At 40.0% G+C, this 21,349-nt stretch overlaps 1 protein-coding gene across 8 annotated transcripts in view; it reads left to right on the top strand.

The window, feature by feature from the left end:
* Positions 1–21,349, top strand: part of dus2 (dihydrouridine synthase 2) — a 151,139-nt gene that overhangs the window by 91,544 nt on the left and 38,246 nt on the right. For all 8 annotated transcript variants that reach the window (XM_063066820.1, XM_063066823.1, XM_063066825.1 and 5 more), the window contains 4 exons: positions 7,669–7,734; positions 9,898–9,968; positions 15,134–15,220; positions 18,962–19,130. In XM_063066820.1, the coding sequence (XP_062922890.1) occupies positions 7,669–7,734; positions 9,898–9,968; positions 15,134–15,220; positions 18,962–19,130 (393 nt within the window). The remainder of the gene's footprint in view (positions 1–7,668; positions 7,735–9,897; positions 9,969–15,133; positions 15,221–18,961; positions 19,131–21,349) is intronic.

The following is a 21,349-nucleotide window of genomic DNA, read 5'->3' as shown; positions in this document are numbered from 1 at the left end:
AGTACTCTGCCTTCAAGTTAGATCTCCCAAAGTGTATCACTTTACACTTTTCCAGATTGAAATCCACCTGCCATTTATCTGTCCAGCTCTGCTTGCTGTCTACATCTCGTTATAACCTACAACAACCTTCTACAATATCCACAACACAATAAACTTCCATATTATCTGCAAACTTACTAACCCACCTTACCATTTCCTGAGTCTAGTCATTTATAAAAAAAAAATCACAAAGAATAGGAGTACCAGAATGTATCCTGGCAGAATGCCACTAGTCACCAACTTTCAGACATAGTGCATTCCATTTACTACCACCCTGTGCCTTCTGTGGGCAAGCTAATTCTAAATCCATGCAGCCAAGTTTCCCAGGATCCCATGCCTCATGATGTACTGGTGAGCCTACCATGGAGAATCCTGTCAAATGCCTTACTAAAATGCATATACACCACATCCACAGCTCTAACTTCATCAATTTGTTTTGTCACCTTTTTGAAAACCTGCCCCTTACAAAGCCATGCTGACTATCCCTAATAAGACAATGCTTCTCGTAAAGCCTGTCTCTTAAGAATCCTCTCCATTAGTTGGCCAACCACTATCATAAGACCCAGTGGTCTATAACTCCTAGGATAATCCCTATTACTTTTCATGAACAATAGAATAACATTTCCCATCCTCCAGTGCGTCCAGGGAGGACGCAGAGATCATTGTCAACAACCTAGCAATCACTTCCGTCAACTCCCGGGTCATCTTTTTGGCCCCGGGGACTTATCTAATGTTTTTCAGAAGCTCCAAGGCTGCCACTTTCTCGACCTTGACATGGTCCAGAACAATAATCTCTTTTACACTGACCCCACATTCACCTGTCCCTCTGCCCCCTGAAAGAAATATTCATTGAGAACCTCCCCTACTTCCTCCAACTCCAGACACCTATTTCCTCTTTTATCCCTGATCTACCTTCAATTTAGTCATCCTCCTAGACACCTTAGAGTTTACCTTAATCCTACTTGCCAAGGCCTTCTCATGTCCCCTTCTGGCACATTTTTAAGTCCCTTCTTAAGTTCCTTGCTTGCTATCTTGTAAATCCAGTCTAATTTTCATTTCCTAACCTTAAGTATGCTTCCTTCTTCCTCTTAACTAAATATTCTACCTCTCTTGTGAGCCGTATCACCCTACCATCCTTTCCCTGTCTCATTTGGACAATCCTATCCACAACCCCATGGAAATCCTCCCTAAACAACTTCCACATTTCTGCTGTACGCTTCCCTGAGAACATCTGTTCCCAATGTATGTCCTCGGGTTTCTGCCTAATACCGTCATAATTAGCCCTGCCCCAATTAAATACTTTCCTATATCATCTATTCCCATCCTTGTCCAGGGCCATGCGAAAGGTCAGGGAGTCGTGATCACTGCCTCCGAGATGCTCACCCATCAAGAGATTAGTCACCTGACCAGGTTCGTTTACTTGTGCTGGATCCAGTATGGCCTCTCGATCCACAGGTTGTCTCAGGAATCCTTGTTGACGCACTTCGCAATTGAATACAAAAGATGAACTGAACAGTGCAAAGCAGAAGAAAACAAGGAGCATTATAACTGTGACTTTCAATAGATATCTTTTCTGCTACTTACTATTAAGTATTATCAATCATGTTCAGCAGAATCCCATCAGTAACATGGATTTATTCAAGGCTTATACTGTAACTCCTTAACAGCACAGTTTTAATATTAAAGTTAAATACTTGGAAATAAAATCAGTGCTAGGAGAGGAAACAAGTTGGGCCACAAGCACCCAGCAATGGAGTTTATTCTGGAGGAATAACCATGTGGAATAAATAAATACACGTAGAAGAAACATTGCTTAATGGCAGTCATTGGTGCTAACTTCTGTTTACTTGCTGATTGTGTTTGCAGGATTCAGCTCCTGCCAGTTTCTCTTTACTTCATTTTGTCTGAGGAGCTGAAAGCTTTTCCCTCAGACTGTTTTTACAGATGTTTGAATTCCTTGGGTGATAACTGACAGGTATGCAATGATGTACGTATGGTAAGGTTTGAAAAAGAGCCCTGCTGTTCTTGAAGGATATTTCTGCCCAAGGTGCTTACTTCCAAACACCTGTGGAATGTTTTAATCTGTGCTTAAATAGAGTAAATTGAAACTTACAAGTGTGCAATGACTTCACTGAAAGGGGCCGCAGTTTGACAGGATTTCGATTCTGTTTATTCTTTTCTTGGCTGTGAATGATGATTAGTTTATCAGAGCCGTTAAAGATGCCAAGCTAGTAAAAGGGAACGTAGGCTGAAGACTCATGGTGTAGAAACTCTAATGTTCATTAATTGGTGTGTTAGATGATTGAGGGAGCAGCAGGCTAAAGACCATTTCAGTGTGATGTCTGAAGACTTACTCTTGTTCATAAATGAATAAGTAGCACCTGAGACAAGGCCAGGTTCAGGAGGATCAGTGATTGGGAGCAGGGGTGGAATTTCAGCAGTTGTAAGTGCGATCAGAACCTCTGTAATTATGCAAACAGTTGGGTGTAGGGATGGACTGATAGAGACTGGGTCCTCCATCATGGGTATGGTGAATCAGGCGGTCAGGAGCAAAAGAGGTTATCTCTGGGCTGACTGGAGGCACCAGGGTCTAGGGTAATTAGGAGGTTGGAGCCTGGGCTAATTGGAGACTTTATGGAGCTGGGTGGTTGCAGAAAGGAAGAGTAATGGAACTTAGAGTGCTCTGGGCTTTGGAGTTTTGGGGCCTGAACCATTTGGGATTTGGGGTCCAAACAAGGTACTTTAGAGCACTTTAGAGGGGGAACATAAAAGCAAATACCTGAAAGAAGGAAAGCTAAATGTTGATAATGAAGAGTTATGAAGATAATGAAGAGCCTGGTTCAAATTGGCAGTTTTTGAGGAAGACGTTGAAAGAAAGAAGTAAGAGATGGGGATAATAGACAAATCAAGGCAGAAGTAACAGAGATCTCTGAAACCCTTTGATTGAGAAAATTGCCTTTAAGCACTTGAGGATTTAAGAAGAGATAACTTGTGATGGCTGAATGAAATGAGTGAAACTGGCAAAGTGTCCAGAAGCTTATTGGAAGAAAAGTGTAGATGGGCATGGCAGCTGGAGATAACCTGAACAGCACAGAGCTCCTGAGAGGATGAGAAGAACGTCCCGCTCCCAATCAGTGGTTTCTACTTTCCTCAGAAGTACTGCTCTACACCAATCTCTCTTTACCATCACCTACTGTTGAAAATAATGATGAACATCAATTAATGATAAAACCTGGCATTAAGACCAGGTAGGCATTTCTTGCCTACCTGGACGAGGCCGGGGGCAGATGAGCAATTTCCCCCCAGCTGATATCTCACGGCCCTCATTTGAGATTTAATGTTTAGTATTTTAGAACACTTTGTACAATAGGCATCCCTCTAATGTTATGTCTTTTTTTTTGCTTATTTCTTTTTTATACATGTCTGAGCTGGTATGTTTTTGTTGATCTCATTGTTTTTTTTTTGAAAATTTTGAAAATAAAGTATTTAAAAAAAAGACCACCTTTATGTAAAGACAGTTGTGTTCTTCAACTTACAATGGGTGGTTCTGGGAGAAAGTGTTTAATTATATGGATATTGCATAGATTTGAGTACCAGTCCTCACAGGCCAAAATATTAAAGTGTCTCTAATTAAGGTGGTAAGTATGATCAAATTAAGTATAATGGAGAGAAATAATTTCCTCTGTTGAAAATCCAGAACAAAGCTCTTAAGGTTAGAGCTCAACCATGTTATTGAAGCTGGATCAAATGAAAAATTTCACTAGTGAGACTTTAATAGACTGTGGTTGAGATGGTGTGCTTAAGGTTACAGAGCCCTGAGCATGAGCGTTCCCATGGCTCAGTACATGTCACTATTCGGGGGAAAGGGAGCTTATGCCAATAATATACCTGGGGATGATCGATGTTCTTATTCTGAAAAAAAATAAACATTACTTAACTGGACACCATGTTGAGCTGCAGGGCTTGTATTAGTCCTGCATTGCTATATGACTCTGCAACCATGCTCCTCCTATGTGTTGTTGCCCGAGTAAGAGCTGTATCAGTGCATAGCAAATCAAATCAAACAGCAATGAGACAAAGTTCAAAGTACATTTACTATCGAAGTATATATACATTATACAACATAGAAATTTACAGCACATTACAGGCCCTTCGGCCCACAGTGTTGTGCCAACCATATGACCTACTCTAGAAGCTGCCTAGATTTTCCCTACTGCATAGCCTACTGAGATTCTTCTCCTAAACAAGCAGCCACAAAACAAAGAAACCCAAAAAAAAGCCATATATTAAAAAAGACCATCGAATACCCAATGTGCAGAGAGAAAAAATACCACATCATGCCTGTAATAAAAAAGAATCCATAAAAAAAAGAACCCATATAAAAAAAAGGAAGACAGTCAAATGTGCAGAGAAAAAAAAACCCGCAGGCAAATAGCGTTCTGAACTGGTTGGCAAGAGAGTCCCATAATTCAGTGCAGAGCCAACTAAACGTCGTGGAGTGGCAATCTGAGGCCGGCCCATCCCTCACCTCAGGCCCTGACATCCTGACGTTTTCAATCTGGCCTAGTCCCTAAGTCGACATCCAGCATTGGGTTCAATTGCCTCAGTATGCTCTGGAGCCCGGACTCCACTGCCGTGATTCGGCCTGAATCTGATCTTCCCACTTTGCTCCGGCACTGAAGTCACTGTCCAAGCATGGAGTTCATTTGAATTATTATACTCTGGGGCATCTGACGTTGAAAAAATAATTTTCTTTTTAACTAATGTTGATATTAGAATTAATATTGACTTTGCGTTCCCCTCTCAGATGTGCAGTGAATTGTCAGCCTGGATTTAATACCCTGTTGCCCTTAGAAGAGGTTCAGGCCAGAAAAGCAACGAGTTTTCTCACTCGTTCAGTTTGAGATTACAGTTTGTAATATACATACTGTTGCACAGACTTTAACTGTTATGCACAAGGATCACAGTCAGTAGATCAGGATGACTGGAGCCACAGCCCTTGGTAGTGTGGCTGATCAAACCAGCTGGCTGTCAGCTGCACAGCATGTTCATTGTGTGATGCAGTCAGAGGTTAGAGTCTCAGATTTGGTCCCGTGCCAAGTAATAGATGCGTTAGCAATGGTAATAACAGAACAGGCAGTGCCTAACACTTTAGGATCACACCAGGAGCTACAACAGCTTTACCATCCAGCCTAGCATAAAAATACATAAGGAATCAGGCCAATAAAAATAAATACAGGAAAATATTTTCTACAGAAATGAGTCCTATAAGCAGCAAACATGAAGATTTGGGTCAGTTTAGATTTCAGCAAAGAAGGACAAAGAAATTGATTAAGAGGCAAAAATCCAGTATGGGATAACCCTGAGAGGAATGTAAAAACTTCGATAAATATTTAAAAATCAAAGATTACAAGAGAATTCATAATAGGGATTAAGAAATTGCAGAACAGTAAATGTATTTGTTCTGTTTTCATTGAAGAGGAAATATAAGTCACTGTGGGGAACCAAGAAACTAATAAAGTTGAGAAGCTAAAGGAAATTAGTATAAGTAAGAAAATAGTGTTGTAGAAATTAATTAAATTGAAAGCTGATAATTTGCATCCCAGAGTAAGAACAGAGATAGCTTTGGAAATTGCGGATGTATTGGTTATCATTTTCCTTTATCTGTACTTAAGGAATAGTTTCATTATTGGAGAATGATCATTGTAACACGAAATGCTGGAGGAACTCAGCAGGTCAGGCAGCATCTATGAAAATGAATAAACAGCCAATGTTTTGAGCTGGGACCCTTTCTTCAGGACTGGGAGGGAAGAGGGAATATGCCAGAATAGAAAAAGTGAGGGGAAGGAAAGGAGGACTAGCTAGAGGGTGATCGGTGAAGCCAGGTGAGTGGTAAAGGTAAAGGGCTAGAGCAAAAGTAATTTGATAGGAGAGGAGAGTGGACCTGGGGAGATAGGTAAGAAGGAGGGGCATCAGGGGGAGGTGGTAGGCAGGAGAAGAAGAGGTAAGAGGCCAGAATGGAGAATAGAAGAGGGAAGGAAGAGGGATTTTTTTTTAAATTACAGGAAGGAGAAATCGATGTTCATGCCATCACCTTGGAGGCTACCTAGATGAAATATGAGATGTTGTTCCTCCACCCTGCAAGAGGAGGCCCTGGTCGGACATGTTGGAATGGGAGTGGTGTTATAATCACAATTGTAACCTAATTTTTTTAGAAATGAGAGAGAAAGAAAACAGAAAGACTAGTTAACCTAATGTCAGGACTGGGGGAAGTACTCGATGCTGTTATAAAAGATGAAGTAATGGGATGCTTATTATTAAAATATTAATTATAAGAAAATACTAAATGGATTAGATAAAATTGCTATGTACTTCCAGAAGTGGAATCCTGTTTTACAAACTTACTAGATCTGTAAAGCAGACTTGCTTGACTTACCCATTTTTGAAGAAACAGTTGGTTAAGTAATTAAAGGAAATCCAATGAATTTTGAGTACTTAATTTTTTTTAGTTTTCGGAAAACTTTTGATAAAGACCCTTATAAAAAGATTAGTGATAAGATTAGGGTGTGTGCTATTGCAGGTAAAGCTTACTGACTGAAATTCAGCAAGAATATAGTAACAAAAACCTTGACTCATTTTTCGGCTTGAATCTAGTTACTGTGCAATGGTTTGTGACTTGTAGAATTCCTTTATACTTAACATGTACAATGCAGTGTCATCGAGTTGTAGAACACAGAATCTGGCCTTTTACCCCGCCACGTCTAAGCTGTGTCCTGCCATGCCTTGCAGATCTAAATGCCTCTTAAACATAGTGATTGTGTCTGACTCTTCCATCTGCTCTGGCAGTGAGGGTTCCAGATCACTTGCCCTCTGGGTAAAAAAAAACTTACTCCTCAGATCCCATTTAAAACTTTGCTCTTAAACGTACATAATCTTGAGTTTCATATCCTGACCATGGGGAGAAAGAACTTGAATATCTATCCTTTCTATGCCTCTCCTAATCTTACTTATTTCTATTGGGTCACCCCTCAACCTTCTCTCTCGGAAAAACAACCCCAGCCATTCCAACTTCTCACTATAACTAAACGTTTCCAATCTAGGCAACATCCTAGTGAGTATCCTCTACACTCTCTCGAGCACAACCACATCCTTCATACAGTGTGGAACCAAACCCTCCCAGTGCAGCCTAACTGGTGTTTTGCAGTTAGTGTCACTGATAACATTTAAAGAGATGTAATGAATCTGTGGAGAAGGCTCTGGTTTTGTTTTTCTTTGTCTTAAATTTGGTTGGTGCTGTGATTTTTTTTGAGCTATGAAGAATCACAAGGTTTGAATTACTGAGATTCCTTCAATGTAAGAAGCAGCCGCTTTTGGACAGTCAGAAGGTCATGCCTAGTGAGAGGTTACTTTTAATATTCTCAGAGGTTTATGGACTCCTTAAACAAGATTTTCCTTTATGTTATAAAAAAACGTTCAATGCATCTGGCTGCACTTAAGCCTTTGATGGGGTGGAGGTGGGGGAGGTAAACAAAAATTAAGGGTCGTTATTGTTAAAGTTATCCAGAGATGATGCTTTTAATAACATTTCTAAGAATACTAATTTCATACTTTTTACTCCCATCATTTTAGATCCTTTCCACTTTAGTTAAAGGAATCTCAAAACCAGTGACATGCAAGATCCGTATTTTACCATCTGTAAGTGTACAAGTATTTGTTCATGTTCTAGATCTTCATAACTTTCATTGTCACAGCTTCTTTACTGTTTCTGTATAGGTAGAAATTGTTACTGATAGGTTCATCACAACTGGATTCATAATCCAGAGACTTGTACTGACAATACAGTGTATGCAAACTTAAATTCAACATTTTTTAAAATCTGCAAATATGTGATCCACTAAAAGTGACTGTTAAGCTATCACATTGGTATCAAATTGTATTTGTATTATTAATATTTATAAAACCTGCAAACTCACCAGATCTGGCCATGTGTGATTTCTATCTCATTCCTATGGTCCTTTATCTGCCTTCTGAAGTGATATAGCAACTCAGTCAATTACATGTGATCCCTGTAGTTCAGGTAAATGAAATTCACCCTTCTAGAATTCTCAGCTCACTGCCTGAAAATTTAATATATGGAATAAAATTCATGATCACGGAATTTATGTGAGAGAAAAAAGTAATTTTTTTTCAACTCACATTTCTTGATAATGCAGCTTCACATTGTGGAAAATCATAAAATGGTAATGGGTGGGGGCACCTTTTCATCTAAACTTACATTTTAATGTTGTTTATCTGCATTGGTTGATGGGATTTTGACAAACCTCATCAATTTAAATTTGTCAATAGTGTGTAAGCAGAGAGCCTCGAGGATTTTTTTCTCTTAAAGCAGGTTGATAGACCATACAGAATTTTCTCCTAGATGTTGGTGTGGCATATCAAACCCAAATAAGTATGAGATACAGAAAATGTATCAGGTTGTGACAGGGGCACAGAAAATGGGATCAATCATCAATTGCTGTAGCAGAGTTGGCACATATGAGCATGGTTTCTTATTACAAAATCCTTGAGTTGATCTTTTCTACTGAGTAGCAAACAACCTGATGAATGAACTCAGCAGACTGAGTAGCATTTATTAAGGAAAAGAAATTGTCGATGTTTTGGGTCGAAACTCTTGAGAGTGGAGAGAAGAGGTTCTCTCTCCACCCCACAGATGCTGCTCAACCCACTGAGTTCCTCCAGCAGATTGTTCCTTGCTCCAGTTTCCAGCATCTACAGTCTCTTGTGTCTCTTTTCTATGAAGTATATGGCCTCTCCTCTTTAACCTCATTCCATATGCCCTTGAATCTGTTTACCATCTTCAGGACACCTTGGAATAAGGTAAAACCTTGAAGTTTTACACCAGTTGCATGATGTTATAAATAATTAGCTATTCTGGGACCTTCCAAGCTAGTTCTGCATACTATTTTTGTTGAAAATCTAAGAACTGCTTTCAGATGACTGCTCCCCCTGTGCTGTTGGCACTGAACAGTCAAATGTTTCATAGCGAGCCTTGAATCACACTTTTTTCTTGCAACTGCAGAGGCACTGAAATTGTAAATGGTTGCTGGTCCAGATGTTCAAAGTGGTTGTCGTGTGTTGCACATGTTTTGGTTGTAGATCCAAGATTTCAGATTTTAATCACACCCAGGACCCAAGGAAACCAGGTGCTATTTTTTTAAACAATATTTGGCCAAATAAAGCAATATCCTACCAGCTGAAACTTTTTTTCCCTCTGTAATTGGCATTGCATAACACACTGGGAAGTCAAGTTGCATTCGTTCATTCTGAAAGAAACTCTTCCCAGCTCGCTCTTCACATACAGGAGGTGGCTTCCCCGGCTGAGGAAGATGCAGGCTGTTTAGGATGAAGGCGAGAATAAGTTCCTTCACTCAGCAAGTGGTGAGGTTTTGAAATTCTCTATCCTGGAGGCTGTGGAGACTCAGTGTTTGAGTTTATTCTTAACAGAGAGTAACAGATTCCTGGATATTAAGGAAATGAGGAGTATGGGGATGATGAAGAAAAATGGAACTCAGCCATGATCTTAATGAATGGAGCAAACTCAAAGGGCCAGATAACCTCCTGTTCCTATTTCTGAAGGTTTTATTATTTATTTGGAAATTACAGCATTGTATTAGGTCCTTCCTATCCAATGAATCTGCACACTTCGTTACATCCAAATGACCAAACTTTTACCCTAATAATTTTTCTTGTTCACGGTGACATTCTCTGGTTAAGAGATTGCTCTCTGAATTATCAGTGTAAAACTTGGGCTCCCCTCTTGACCTTGTGATTTGTTTAAATGTGTGCTTTTAATTCTAGCTAGAAGACACCATTAACCTTGTAAAACGTATCGAAAGGACAGGAGTTGCAGCAGTGGCGGTCCATGGAAGGTAAAGCTGAAGTCTGGGCACTCTCTTCTGTTTGACAGCTAACAGTGGGTTGCAGGAGATATGTGAGTAGCTCAGGGGAAGGGCATCACCTGAGCCCTTGAAGATGAACCTTTAAAGATTGTTGATCTGAAGGAAAGCAGATTGTTTGCGATTGATGGATTGTCACTTGTGTTCAGTTTTGCTATGTTTTATATTGTTCTGCCGAACATTGTGGACGTGGTATACTGGCGCCGGAATGTGTGGCAACACTTGTGGGCTGCCCCCAGCTCACCCTGGGCTTGTTGGTTGTTAATACAAAGAACACATTTAGAGTCAAAGAAGTCGTGGAACACTACAGCACAGAAGCAGGCTCTTCAGGCCATCTAGTCCATGTTGAACTATTAATCTGCTTAGTCCCGTTGACCTGCACCTGGACCATAGACTCCCATACCCCCGCTATCCATGTACCTATCCAAATTTCTCTTAAATCGAACCCGAATCCACTACTTCCTCTGGCAGTTCATTCCACAGTGTCATCACCTTCTGAGTGAAGCAATTCCCCTACATGTTCCCCTTAAACAGTTCACTTTTCACCTTTAGTTCTAGTCTTGCCCAACCTCAGTGGAAAAGGCGTGCTCGTATTTACCTAATCTATACCCTTCATAGTTTTGTATACAGTACCTCTACTGAATCTCCCCTCATTCTTCTACTCTCTAGGGAATAAAGTCCTAACCTATAACTCAGGTTCTCAAGTCCTTGTAAATTTCAGTGTGTGTTTTGATGTAAACATGATAAATAAACTGGAATCTGGAAATAGAGGTCATGAGCTCACCATGGAGCTGCTCCTTCTGACACTTGAGAAGGGTATCTCAGTGTCGTAATGGCCCCTCTGAATCAGTAAGTTGCAAGTTCAAGTTCCACTGTAGAATTTGAGTACATCCTCTCGACTGCCACTTCAGTTTAATCCTGTTGAAGGGCTGCAGCCTTCAAGGTGTTTCCTTCTGGTTAAGACTTCAATCTGAAGCCCCATCTGGCTGCTCAGTGAGATCTCACTAGCCTAATTAACATTTCTACTTTAAAATACTCAATACCAATTTTTATTTATTCCTTACTATTTTCTTCTCCTGGAAAACTGAAATATTTTTATGCTGTGTAAATTGAAAATGTTGATTAAGTCAAGTCAAAAAGAGTACACACCTTTTCTGCTCTGAGCTGGGGATCTTGGTTTTAGATCCCATAAAGAAACTTTGTACTTTAATCCCTTCACTCTATTCTGGGGACCTTGGCAGCACAATTTAACGTATTGACACCAAGATAAGTACTGCTTCAACCTGGTCCCTGCTTGACTTTCTGCAGTCGGGACTGTTGTATCAAATCCTGTTTTTCCTTGTTTCCTCCTCCTTAAATTTGCTTCTAAAATTATGTTTCCTTAGTTTGTCCTAGTTGGACAATAGGAAGTTTAAAATCCTTATCTTCCCCAGTTGATAGCAATCTCAATTTAATGCCCACCTTGTTACGAATTCAAAGATAAATGCAAAGGGGTTTTTTCTGGCTGAGCAAAACTTTCCATAATTATAATCATTTCAGCTTAGTAATGGGATACAATATGATGACAGTAGCTGAAGGGTACACAGAAGAGCAGGTTTCTTATTAGAGATGTCCATTGTTAGAAAATGGATAACCAAAAAACAAGTTATTTTTGGTAACAAGTAAGGCAAATGAGCTGGAAGTCTCATGGTCCAACACAGGAATTACACTCAGTGGCTAATTTATTATAGAAACATAGAAAACCTACAGCACAATACAGGCCCTTCAGCCCGCAAAGCTGTGCCAGACATATCCTTACCTTAGAAATTATCTAGGGTTACCCATAGCCCTCTATTTTTCTAAGCTCCATGTACCTATCCAGGAGTCTCTTAAAAGACCCTATCGTATCCACCTCCACCACTGTCACTGGCACTTTTACACCTGCTTGTAATGCAAATATCTAAATAGCCAATCACGTGGCCGCAACTCAATTCATAAAGCATGCAAACATGGTCAAGAGGTTCAGTTGTTATTCAGACTAAACATCAGAATGAGGAAGAAATGTGATCTAAGTGACTTTTGACCTTAGAATGTTTGTTGATGCCTGATTGTGTATCTCAGAAACGGCTGACCTCCTGGAATTTTCACCCACAACTATCTCTAGAGTTTACAGAGAATGGTGTGAAAAACGAAAAAAAAACATCCAGTGAGCAGTAGTTCTGTGGGCGAAAACACCTTGTTTGCGAAAGAGGTCAGAAGAGAATTGGCAGGCTTGTTCAAGCTGACAGAATGGAGACAGTAACATAAGTAACCACGTGTTGCAACAGTGGTGCGCAGAAGAGCATCTCTGAATACACAGCTCACTGAACCTTGAAGTAGATGTGCTGCCTCAGCAGAAAACCACGAACATTACACTTAGTGGCCACTTTATTAAGTACAGGAGGTACCTCATAAAGTAGCCACTAAGTGGATGGTACAGCATTCACAGACTAAGTGTGGTTAGACGGTTTTCCAACTTATTTTGGTGAAGGAGAGTAGCTGTGAAGGGCAGAAGCAAAATAGTAGTTAATTAATGTTTTAATTAAGTTTTTTAGTTATAAGATTTTGTTTCTTTTAAACTATTTTTAAAATGCTGTAATAATTGTTAACTTTTACAGCTTCATTAACTTCTGTAGTTTATCCAATGCAGAAGTAATTTGGTTCATGAGATCCATGCCTGTTCCCAACAGAGCAAACCTCCCCTCCCACCCTCCAAGTCTTATTTCCTGTTGTCCTTCAACATTCTTCCTCATGCCCATTTACTTAACTACGACATGGGTAAATCATAGTAACTATGATTAGCAACTCTTTGGGGTGTGAAATGAAACTGTATTGCCTAGGGGAAACTGGGCAGTCGAAGGGAACATAATGCCGCCTCCACACATCAGCACTCAATGTCAGGATCAAATCCAGACAGGTGGAGTTGTGAAGCAAAGGCACTAGCCACAACAACACACTGCTGCCCCATTAATGTCAGTGTAGCTCGGGCAGGAATCAACATATGCAAAAGACTTAAGGGACACTAATGTCTCTGCCTTACCTGTATTGCAGTTTTTGCTAGATTGCAGTATAACAAAGCTCCGGATCATCATAATTGTTTATTACAGACTTTCTGTCTGCTTTTTATGCAATGGCATAATCCAATCCTAAATGTTCAAAGGCACAACAAGTTTAGTTTTCTGTTCTGAGTTTCCCTACAGAAGTCATTGATTCCAGTGGGGCATGGCCAAAGCAAACAATCGCATTTTACAGTGCATCGGCACTGATTTGGGCCGACAATTACGTGTCGGCGGCACCTAATTAATTAGCTTGTTTATTTCGGCTTTTTTCTTAAAGATGTGCTGTGTGCGTCCCAGCTACCGTTGCATTTTCCGCGAATTGGTATCTGTCCGTGGCCTGGGTGTTGGGGTGGTGGGACACTGGGGTGTCATCTCGTCGTCTGTTTCCATGAGGGTAGGCAGCTCAGCTTCTCCTATCTCTGCCCGCCTCGATGTCGAAGGTCGAGGTTCGTCATCTGCTGTGGCTGATGTGGAAGGCTTGTTTGACTGCTGAGCCTCGCGCATTTTTCTATCACACAGTTCTTTATTAAGGACTCAAACCATCCTACAAATATCTCCTAAACCGACGTACCCTTTCAAAATTAAAGTCGTACTTTATCGTTACTCATTCGGTTTCGATTGTTATTCTTTTTTCTTCCAATTGCATCAGCTCTTCATCTGTCAGTTCTTGGTCATGGGATGCCAAAACCTCTTCAACATCATCTTCGTCAGCTTCCACAAGCCAAACTCACGTTGTCTACTTCGTTCACCACAATCAAAACGCTTAATTATGTCTAGTTTTACCGTAAGTGTAACACCCTTACAAGCTCTTTCAGGCTTTTCCGATACCATAGAACTCATCTTGCAAACGGCTGCTCATAGGCTCGTGTTTAAGCAATGCCGTTCCGAATCCAGGGGAGAGCAGCTGCTCGGGACGCGCGCTGCCTTTTATCACGCGCTGAATTTTTTTTCGTAACAGTGAAAAAACCTTCTGAAAGCAAAAACAGAGTACTAATGTAGGTCTTTCGTAACAGTGAGGTTTCGTAAAGCGAACGTTCAAAAAGCAGGGGACACCTGTAATATGTTAGTCACTTCACAGTCAAATAAAGCATTCCCTATTTATTCAACCATAAACACATCAGAATTGAAAACCCATTAATAAATCATCTCTGTACTCCAAAGAAAAATTGTCTTGGGCTTGAATGACCCTGCTCTGGCCACATTTATTGGCCATTGCTGGTTGCACTGAGAAGGGCCGAGGTCTTATCGTCATTTGACTGTTTATGGTGATGATGTTTCATGAGCTAGTGGTAACAACTCCACGTGGTCTGTGACTTGGAGAGTGATGATGTTTGATGGTTGCACGTGTGGTATGTCAGGTCTCCTGTCATTGTTATACTTTCCCACCTTGCCAGCTTCTTGGAAATACCAGCTTGATCAATTTGAAATGCTAACTAGTATTTGAAAGCTGCAAACAGGTTAGTAAAATGCTGTATAGGTAAAATGGACCTATTATTGAATTTATAAGCTAGAAATACCAGAATGACTCTGTGTTCTTGACAGCAACAATTTACATTTTTATTGTACCTTTATGGTGAAGTAATATTCTAATGTGGTGATAAGGAGACTTGCAGCTGAAAAATTTCTCTCTACTCAGATACTGCTAGATGTGCTGAATGTTTGCAGCATTTTTTGTTTCCTACATCCTCAAGTTCAAATTCAAGTTTATTCTTTGATTTTCATTCTAAAGTGGTACACAATATTATGAAATGGAATTTGACAGTGAATTACATTTTAAGCTGGGTAATCTCTAAGGGAAGTTTTAATAGGGTTTTGAAGGGCAGTGGAGCACTTTAAAGTTGGAGTGGCAGAGCCTGGGAACAAGAAAGCTTAAAGGCGTGGCTGCAATGCCAAAAATCAAGGATGTGCAAGAAGCCAGAACTAGACAAATGCGGGGGAGGTGGGAGTTACACAGGAGGAAACTGAGACATTGATTGTTAATGGTCCAAGAGAAATGTACGTAAAGGTGTTGTGCCTTTCTTCTGTAAACACGTTGCAACACTTAATCTGTCTTTTCAACAGAAGGAAAGAGGAAAGGCCACAGCATCCTGTTCACTGTGACGTAATTAAAGCACTCTCGGAAGCTGTGTCAATCCCAGTAATAGCGAAGTAAGTACGGTAAATCTTCCAGCCAAGCATATAGAGTTAACTCCATGGGTGTAGCAAGAGCTATTTGTTCTTCTTTTCAATATTTTTATTGATATTATATAAATTACATGAATACAAATACACAATTCATAAGGATACAGGTAAATAATACGAATTACATTTAAATCACAGTAATATGATCACAGTATCCTATATTCCAAATCAATCATGTATAAAAAAAATTGAATTATGGAATGAAATAGCATAAAATAATTGTATTTTATTATTAAAAAAATCTACCCCCACTACCAAAATGAGCTGGTTGGTAAAAAAACAAGGAGAAAGAAAAATACCTTATCATATGATATAATAATAATGGCTCAGATCCGTACTTTAATAACAGTTCAAAGATTGTGAAAATAATTCAGAAAGGGTCCCCATAACATTAGAGAATCATGTTTAGAATCAGAAATCGAACAACGAATCTCCTCTAGATCAAGACACAACATAACATCAGATAGCCATTGAACATGAGTGGGCGGGGTGGCCTCCTTCCACTTGAGCAAGATCACCCCCCTGGCCATAAGAGACATAAAGGCCAATACCCGCAAATCAGATGGTAGCTATTTGTTAAGGAAAGCAACCTGCCTAATGTAACCCATCCCTTATGAAAATGTAAATCAAACTGGGGGTGACTATTTGAGATTAGCCATTTTGAGTAACTGTTTCAGAAACTAATTGCCAAGCTATTTGTAGTCTAGAATGATTTTCAGTATTATCTTCAAAACTAGGCAAAAGACAGGCCTCAAATTCTTTTACTGTCAGGAGAGACTCATTAATCTTACGGTGCACTTAATTATCTTCCTTTGTCTATTAAAAATAATCTGTTCCTCTTCAGAGACTTTGTTGTATTGTGCTCTATAATTTAATCTGTGAATTTATTTTACACTTTTGCTCTCCTGTAAAATTACAACACAGTTTTATTTTTGTACTTTTTCCAAACCTTTCAAGGAATTAATTTTGACAAATTTTCTCCGAAAATTATATTTACACAGCCTCTCTACAAGATGCACCAAGTAGAATTGGGCTATCATACTGCGAAAAGCACTGACCATGTCATGGCACAAAATATTCCTTAATGTTAGCCAGCTAGGTGAGAAGGCATGCTGTGAGTTGCAATTTTCTGCAATATGTCAGAAAATTTTTATGCTGCTTAGTTACTTCCCTTGTACAAAAGATGGCTCATCCCTGCTAATTTTACAAAAACTTTGAGCAACTCAGCTAAACCTTGAATGATATGGCAATTGTTAACACAATTCTAATCTTTGGTGCTGAGAATGAATAGTTCAAACTGTTTAATTTCTGCATGCAGTAAATTCTAATGTGACAAAGAAATGTTATTTTTCTTTCTCACCTTCCTTTCATCACTTCCTCTCTCATAATCTGCTCTTTTTTCCCCTTTTCCCTATTTCTCTATACATCTAATTTAATTTTTTTCACTTCTTCCCATCTGTTATTTTCATTCACAGATCCCAAATCTCCATTATAAGTTTCAATTCCAGAATATTGTCCAACTGGAGGATACAGGAAAAGTCCTTAACTCACAGTGGGAGTAACAAAGTGGCCCGGTCCTACGAGTTTTATCCCACTCTACTGCATTCATGTGTTTGGCGTTATTAACAGTTTGGTTGCATAAAGCCAGATGCTAGTAAAATTCCATCCACGTGAATAACCACAAGCTTCTCCAGTTCCTCTGCTGAAAGAGTAGTCTTTAGATCACCCAAAACATTGACCGTTTATTCCTCTCTATAATTGCTGTTTGACCAGCTGAATTCCTCCAGCATTTTCTGTGTGTTGCTTTAGATCACATATGTTAAATTTCATTCCTTTATCCATTTGAAACAATAGTAAATGCTATGAAAATATCTTTTAAGTGATTACACACTGTATCTTTTGTGTTGTTTAATATGTAAGGTAGCATGTTTTGAACAGTGAAAATGGAAGTGAATGGGATTTCAAAGTTCAGAGTTTCAAAGCAAAATTTATTATCAGAGTACATACAATACGTATCACTACATACAACCCTAAGATTCTTTTTCCTGCGGGCATACTTAGCAAATCTATAGATTAGTAACTGTAAACAGGATCAATGAACAACAAACTACAAATGCTAATAGAAATAAACATGAAATGAAAGCACATGAAATAACAAGATGAAGAGTCATTAAAGTGAGATCATTGGTTGTGTCGTGCCTCCTCGCTGGCAACACACACAAACTGAAATCCTTTCAGACTCAGGCTGAAATACAGAGGACAGGGTGGAGGCCTGGCCCCTGCAGACGTAGCACGCAGGCCCACTGATGTGTGGACACACCTTCGTGTTCGTTAACCAGATCCCCAGCTATGAGCAAGTAGCCCCACCGTCTTGTGGGCAGCTTCAGGAGAGTTGAAGGCTATGGGAGTAAACCCAGATGGAAAATCTGGAGTAGAGCCCCTAAGGTGACAGCGCGTCATTGAACAACCTTCTGGCAGCTCCTGCAGCCAAGTTGGTGCCAAACGTAAGCTTTCCTTTGGACTACACTGTGAGGCCGAGAGGGAGATCTTGATGACTGTGCGTCTCAGGATCTCCAAAACCTTCCACCCCGGCTTGTGATGATGAAGATCATCTCCCATTGTCCTTCGAGACAGATGGATGCCAGCCACCACTTAGCTAAAGTTTACAGGACATCCAACCAAACTATAACATAGCAAGTACATGCCTTGCAACTTACAAGGACTTGTTATAAGACAGCACCAATCTAATTTTAGCTCCTATCTCCTACTATCATTGATGTGCAGAACTAGTGTTTAATCAGTCGCCGAGGAAATGTTTCCAATAGTTACATCTTTCCACATCTGTAAATGTTTTCACCAAAAGATGTGCAGGATCTCAGCTGTCAACAAAATGAGAATATCCTGTCAGTTCTTCAACTCATATACTTTTCATCCAAATAGCCTCATACAAGCATTTCAGCTCTACGTACTGATTTAGATGACTGTGGTATGTATTGCCTTTTTCACTTATGTAATTTACCATACTTCACGGCATATCTCCAAAAGCACTTGCTCCGTGACTGGCCAAGCCTCATGTCCTGGTAATTAATACTCTACTGAATCTATAATCTGATTGGTTAATAACAAGACTGGGCTTCCACTGCGTTCTTCAGCATAGGTTCCAAATGGAGAAGGAATCTTGATAGGAGAGGAAGGTGGACCATGGGAGAAAGGGAAGGAGGAGGAGCACCAAGGGGAGGTGATAGGCAGAGGTGAATAGAGAAGAGGTAAGAGGGATTTTGGAGAGGGGAGGAGGAGAAGTTGCCAGAATTTGGAGAAATTGATGTTCATGCCATCAGGTTGGAGGCTTCCCAGACAGAATATGAGGTGTTGCTCCTGCAACCTGAGAGTGGCCTCATCATGGCAGTCGAGGAAGCCATGGGCAGAGATGTTGGAATGGGAATGGAAATTGACATTAAAATGGTTGACCACTGGGAAATTCCGCTTTTTCAAAAAGAATGAGAGGTGCTCGACAAAGCTGTCCCTCGATCTACATCAGATCTCACCAACGTAGAGGAGGCCACATCGGAAACACTGGAAACAGTAAAATTTTAAACTCATTTAAACATTAGTAAAACCATTTATTCTGTAGTATTGTATGTCTTGTCAGAAAAGCACAGTTTTTATCTAACTTCATCCATATTAAAATTACTTTCCATTTCCTATCAGTGGAGGATCTCAGGAGATTATCAAAGATTATGAAGGCATTGAAGCATTCCGCTGGGCTACAAATGCCTCTTCAGTGATGATAGCCCGGGCAGCCATGTGGAATCCCTCCATATTCAGAAAAGAAGGACTGTTACCAGCAGAAAAGGTGTTAAAAGAGTATCTGACATATGTGAGTATTTAGGTGCAATGTAATATGCCTGTTGTTAACTGTAGAAAGAAAGGAATAAAGTCTCAGAGCTTGTAATTTTCTTCTTAACTGGACCAATTGCATGTATTAATAATTTAATGTACTCTATATGTGATTCCACATACAAATAGTAAACAGAACAATTCCCAAAATCTTAAAAGAACAATAAGATCAATGATAAGCTTGTCCCTTCATTATACTTTGATTTTTTTTAAGTTTGTCTTTCTTGAAATGTAAATTTGAAGGTAGTCATAAAACCAATACCAAATCCGTTTGGTTAAAAGAAGAAGAACTGCAGATGCTGGAAATATAAAACAAAAATAGAAAATGCTGGAAATACACAGCAGGGCAGGCCACTTCTGTGACAACAATCAACATTTAAGTTCGGAGACCCTTCAGTCATCCATCTTTAGTATTAATTCAGCTTGTTTTCATTTCCTCCTCCTTTGTCTCCTGTCTGAGAGTAGAGGATATGACCTGCTGGGCATGTCCTCCAGCTTTCCATTTTGCAACTTCCTCATTCTTTTGCTTATGTTCTTTCGTCTATGTTCTCTCCTCTGGAATCATAGGAGTTAAACAGCAAACAAGCAAGCCCTTTGGCCCAATACATCCATGCCAGTCAACGTTCCTTCCTGATGTTACTTGCCTGCGTGTAGCTCATATCCTTTCAAACCCTCCCTACACATTAACATCTACCAGCTCCTTTTTCACTCATTGACCAGATAACCATTACATCCTATCCCCATGTTCCCCCCAGTTTTACCCTATAGACATATCCCCACTCCCACTTTGCCTGCAGCTTCTTGTCTACTTTCCAGTTCAGATGAAGGATTGCCCACCTGAAAATTAATTGTTTCCCTTCCCACTGATATGGCCTGATCTGAATATTTCCAGCATTTCCTGTTCTACAAATCCTCATGGAAAGGGTACATTATATCACCCTCCTGGTGTTTCACAAATACTTATCCGTTGCCACTCAGAGTCTTTATAGTTTAATTTGAACAGACAGACATATATAAGAAATGTTCAATGTATAATTTCCACATCAGACATTCTATGCCTCTTGTCAAATATATATCATCAAATGTTCTGGAAGTATTTTCCAAGATAGAAAATTTGTTTGTAAAAATGGGGTAGGTAGAGCTTTTCCAAGGTGGAAATGCCCAGTGTAAGAAGCCGTACATTTAAGATGAGGAAAGGAAATTTAAAGGAGATCTGTAAGAAATCTTTCTTTTTACACAGGGAGGTATGTGCCTGCAGAGTATTAGCTATAAGGAAATGTCGGACAATTACAATGAATATAAAACATTGCAGAACATTACAGGCCCTTCAACCCACAGTGCTGTGCTTTTTTAAACTACTCTTAAGATCAATCTAACCGTTCCTTCTCACAAAGACTTCCATTTATCCAAGTGCCTATCCAAGAGTTTCTTAAATACCCCTAATGTATCTGCCTCTACTACCACCCTTGGCAGTGTGAGGGTTTTATAAGGAGTTTCAGAGTTTGAAGGCATGGGATCCAGGGAAGTTTGGCCAAGTGGATTCAGAATTGGCTTGCCTGCAGAAGGAAGAGGATGGTGGTGGAGGGAGTACATTCGGATTGGAGGGTTGTGACTAGTGGTGTCCCACAAGGATCGGTTCTGGGACCTCTACTTTTCATGATTTTTATTAATGACCTGGATGTGGGGGTAGAAGGGTGGGTTGGCAAGTTTGCAGATGACACAAAGGTTAGTGGTAGATAGTGTAGAGGGTTGTCGAAGATTGCTGAGAGACATTGATAGGATGCAGAAGTGGGCTGAGAAGTGGTAGATGGAGTTCAACCTGGAGAAGTGTGAGGTGGTACACTTTGGAAGGACAAACTCCAAGGCAGAGTACAAAGTAAATGGCAGGATATTTGGTAGTGTGGAGGAGCGGAGGGATCTGGGGATGCATGTCCAGAGATCCCTGAAAGTTGCCTCACAGGTAGATAGGGTAGTTAAGAAAGCTTGTGGGGTGTTAGCTTTTATAAGTCGAGGGATAGAGTTTAAGAGTCGCAAGGTAATGATGCAGCTCTATAAAACTTTGGTTAGGCCACACTTGGAGTACTGTGTCCAGTTCTGGTCGCCTTACTATAGGGAGGATGTGGAAGCATTGGAAAGGGTACAGAGGAGAATTTACCAGGATGCTGCCTGGTTTAGAGAGTATGCATTATGATCAGAGAT

This window comes from Mobula hypostoma, chromosome 14, assembly GCF_963921235.1.
Source record: "Mobula hypostoma chromosome 14, sMobHyp1.1, whole genome shotgun sequence".
NCBI classification, from domain to species: Eukaryota; Metazoa; Chordata; class Chondrichthyes; order Myliobatiformes; family Myliobatidae; genus Mobula; species Mobula hypostoma.
Note: the sequence above shows the minus strand (reverse complement) of the source record. Positions and strands in the feature narration are given on the sequence as shown.